Below are 2,702 nucleotides of genomic sequence, written 5' to 3' on the forward strand. Positions count from 1 at the left end.
TTCCAGGTGAGTTCAGGAGGTGAGTTTGGACAGGGAGTGAAAACTGAGCAGGTTACAGTGACAGACTGATGCTCCTTCAGGTCAGAGGGAACATTGATGCTGGGACTCTGAGGAGAATCTGGGTTTTTTCACATTTATCAGACAGTAAATACAGTGAAACATACAAAAATATTCAACAAAGTCTCAACATCTGTCAATCATTTTCAAATATGTTTTACTTGTTCTAAACATAAGAAACATGTAAGCAGTCTTTAGCAGTTTTCAGTGTTACATCTTTGCTCCTGAAGACCAGAAAAAATATCTGAAAAAATATTTTATCGTCAACATGAGAGATAATTCTGAAAAAAATTCTTATTTCTATTATTTTTCTATTCATGCTGATTGCACAATAATTCCTAGATGATGTATCAAGTACATATGTTAGTTTTTGATTTATACATATGCAAAGGAAAATAGAAACCAAAGTTTTTGTTCACGTTTTAATAAAAGTTCAAGCTTTATACAATTGCAACATAATTTTACTCAGATTGATTTGTACCCTGGTAATTATAAGCTTTAAGTAATCTCTTAAATTATTCAAAATGTATCTGTTTTAGCTCCATATTACGTTATGATTTAGAGATAGAGGGCCAATTCCAAGTCGTCAAATTGTGAAGATAGTTTTAAATTATCTTTTTAATCAATACAGAATTTTTATAGCATTTGAAAGTAACATATTAACATGAAATGACACTATGTGTCTGGAAAATACTTTTTACTGTGCCAACCCTTTAATGTACTATAAATATTATTAGTACTTTAGAGCAGCTCTGAAAGGGTCTTGACTTGAATCTGAGAAAATCTGTTGAGGGAGCAGCAGGGTGCAGACTTCAACACTCGGAGTTCTCAAACGAAGAAATTTTGTTGAAATACAATTGGAAACATGAAAACGAATATCAGTAATCATAATAAAGGTTTCTAATACAGAATATGTAATTTTAAATAATTATAATTAATTCTTCATAAATAGCTATTGGATCATTTTTAAACAGAATGTAAAGTAAAATAATTTATTATTTTTGCAAAATTGATAGTCCTTTCAAAAGAGTCCTTTATGTTTTTTTTAAAAATCTTTTGAGAGATGTCATTTTCTTTCCCATTGGAAACAAACTTCTTGGTTAAAGAAAAGTAATCTCAATCAGTGAATGAATAATTCTGAATAACGAATAACATTGTACATCAGTATCAAAATACATCAAAAAATCTTTCTTACCTTTTACTGTTATATGAAGAGTTTCACAAACAGCGTTTGCTTTGAATTTCCCGTTTTCAATGCGGAGGAAGTATGTGTCAGTATAACTGGTGTTTAAAGCAGGAAACACAGTGGTGCAGTTTTCCTCAGTCATGTTTCCAATCATGTTCAGTGAATACTTATTAACTGATCCATCGCTTTTGAAAATAAGAGGGTCTGGTTTGGAGGTGATAACTGTGGTATTTTTAAACCAAATTCCAAGGATCGCTTTAGTGGCGTCATAGTCGCCATGCGTTACTTTGAAGCTACATGGGATTTGCAGACAAGACCCACTCAGTGCTTCCGTCTGACGAGGCACATTGACAAAGAGGAAAGGATTGGGACAAGCAGCCAAATCACCTGTAAAGACAGACAAATTTTGAAAATGATGTGGAGCAAAACACCTTGAAGAAACAGTTCATGATTGATAAATTCCAGTTCAGCTGCATCATGTTACATGTGAAGGCTTCAAATAAAGATCAAATATTTCAGGCAAGAAAAGAAGCGAACAAACTTCTCACCTGGAAGAAAGAAGACACTCAGTAACATGTTGACTGTCAGCAGGTTCTCAGACAGAGCCGCCATCAGACTGATAGTCGTCCTTTGTTTCTAGACAGGTCACACATTTCAACAGAATTCATATAAGTCTGTCTGACCATGTAAATTCACCAAATTTATATAGTCAAATCAGTCAAACATACTTGTTTGACTGTTTTGGATAGTCAAACAAGTCCAAAGCAGGATGTGAAATCCACTCTAAGAAGAGAGAAGGCTCTTACCCTGAGTAACAGCTGGAGCAGCAGGGGTCCAGTATTCTAGCTGACAATCCAACGAATAAAGCAGAAACTATTTTGCAGGAGGTGTAACGTCTGGTAACAAACTTACAATGAAAGGGGGGAAGGATGATATGTTCAGGAGGAACTAGAACTGATTTGAGTAATTCAGGCAGAACTGTACAAAAGAAGCAGGTACAGCAGTACTGCAATAGAGTGATAGAAGAATGCACCAACAACACTAGCGAGAATAAAGGCTTTCGCAAAAATGAAAAAAAAAAAAACATAAACAAAAAAACCAAAAAACTTTTGTTTCTCAATACGATGTGAAGCAAAGAGTTCTGGGACATTTTAGAAAAAATTACATGTTTGAGGATGTTACAGTTTTACTTATTTGTTGCGACTTGTTGTCATCCTGATAAGGTGAGCTTCTTGCAGTCCAGATGTGATAGCTACTGAAAAGGTAATAACTACAAAAGAGCCACTGAATTCTGGAAAAACCAAAGCCTAACATGCAGTATAATTTAGTTTCCAAGCTTTGCCTGTGGGTGGCTCAATCTGAATGTGGATGTGCTAACTTCCCAAAGAGGACAAAGGGAGAAGATGAAGCGCAGTCATCCGTGTACTTTCTGTGGCAGCATCAACCTGCGCTCTACATG

General features: G+C 35.0%; 1 protein-coding gene across 1 annotated transcript; it reads right to left on the reverse strand.

The window, feature by feature from the left end:
• Nucleotides 1-5: 5 nt before the first annotated feature.
• On the reverse strand, nucleotides 6-2,083 carry LOC108165683 (myeloid cell surface antigen CD33-like; the record flags this gene model as incomplete). The annotated part of the gene is made up of 4 exons (XM_017301771.1): nucleotides 2,050-2,083; nucleotides 1,792-1,879; nucleotides 1,253-1,630; nucleotides 6-118 (listed from the first exon to the last, which is right to left on the reverse strand). Coding segments are annotated over exons 2-4 (555 nt in total), but the record flags the coding sequence as incomplete, so codon positions are not given.
• Between the last annotated feature and the right edge of the window lie 619 nt (nucleotides 2,084-2,702).

This window comes from Poecilia reticulata, linkage group LG20 (assembly GCF_000633615.1).
Source record: "Poecilia reticulata strain Guanapo linkage group LG20, Guppy_female_1.0+MT, whole genome shotgun sequence".
Lineage (NCBI taxonomy): Eukaryota > Metazoa > Chordata > Actinopteri > Cyprinodontiformes > Poeciliidae > Poecilia > Poecilia reticulata.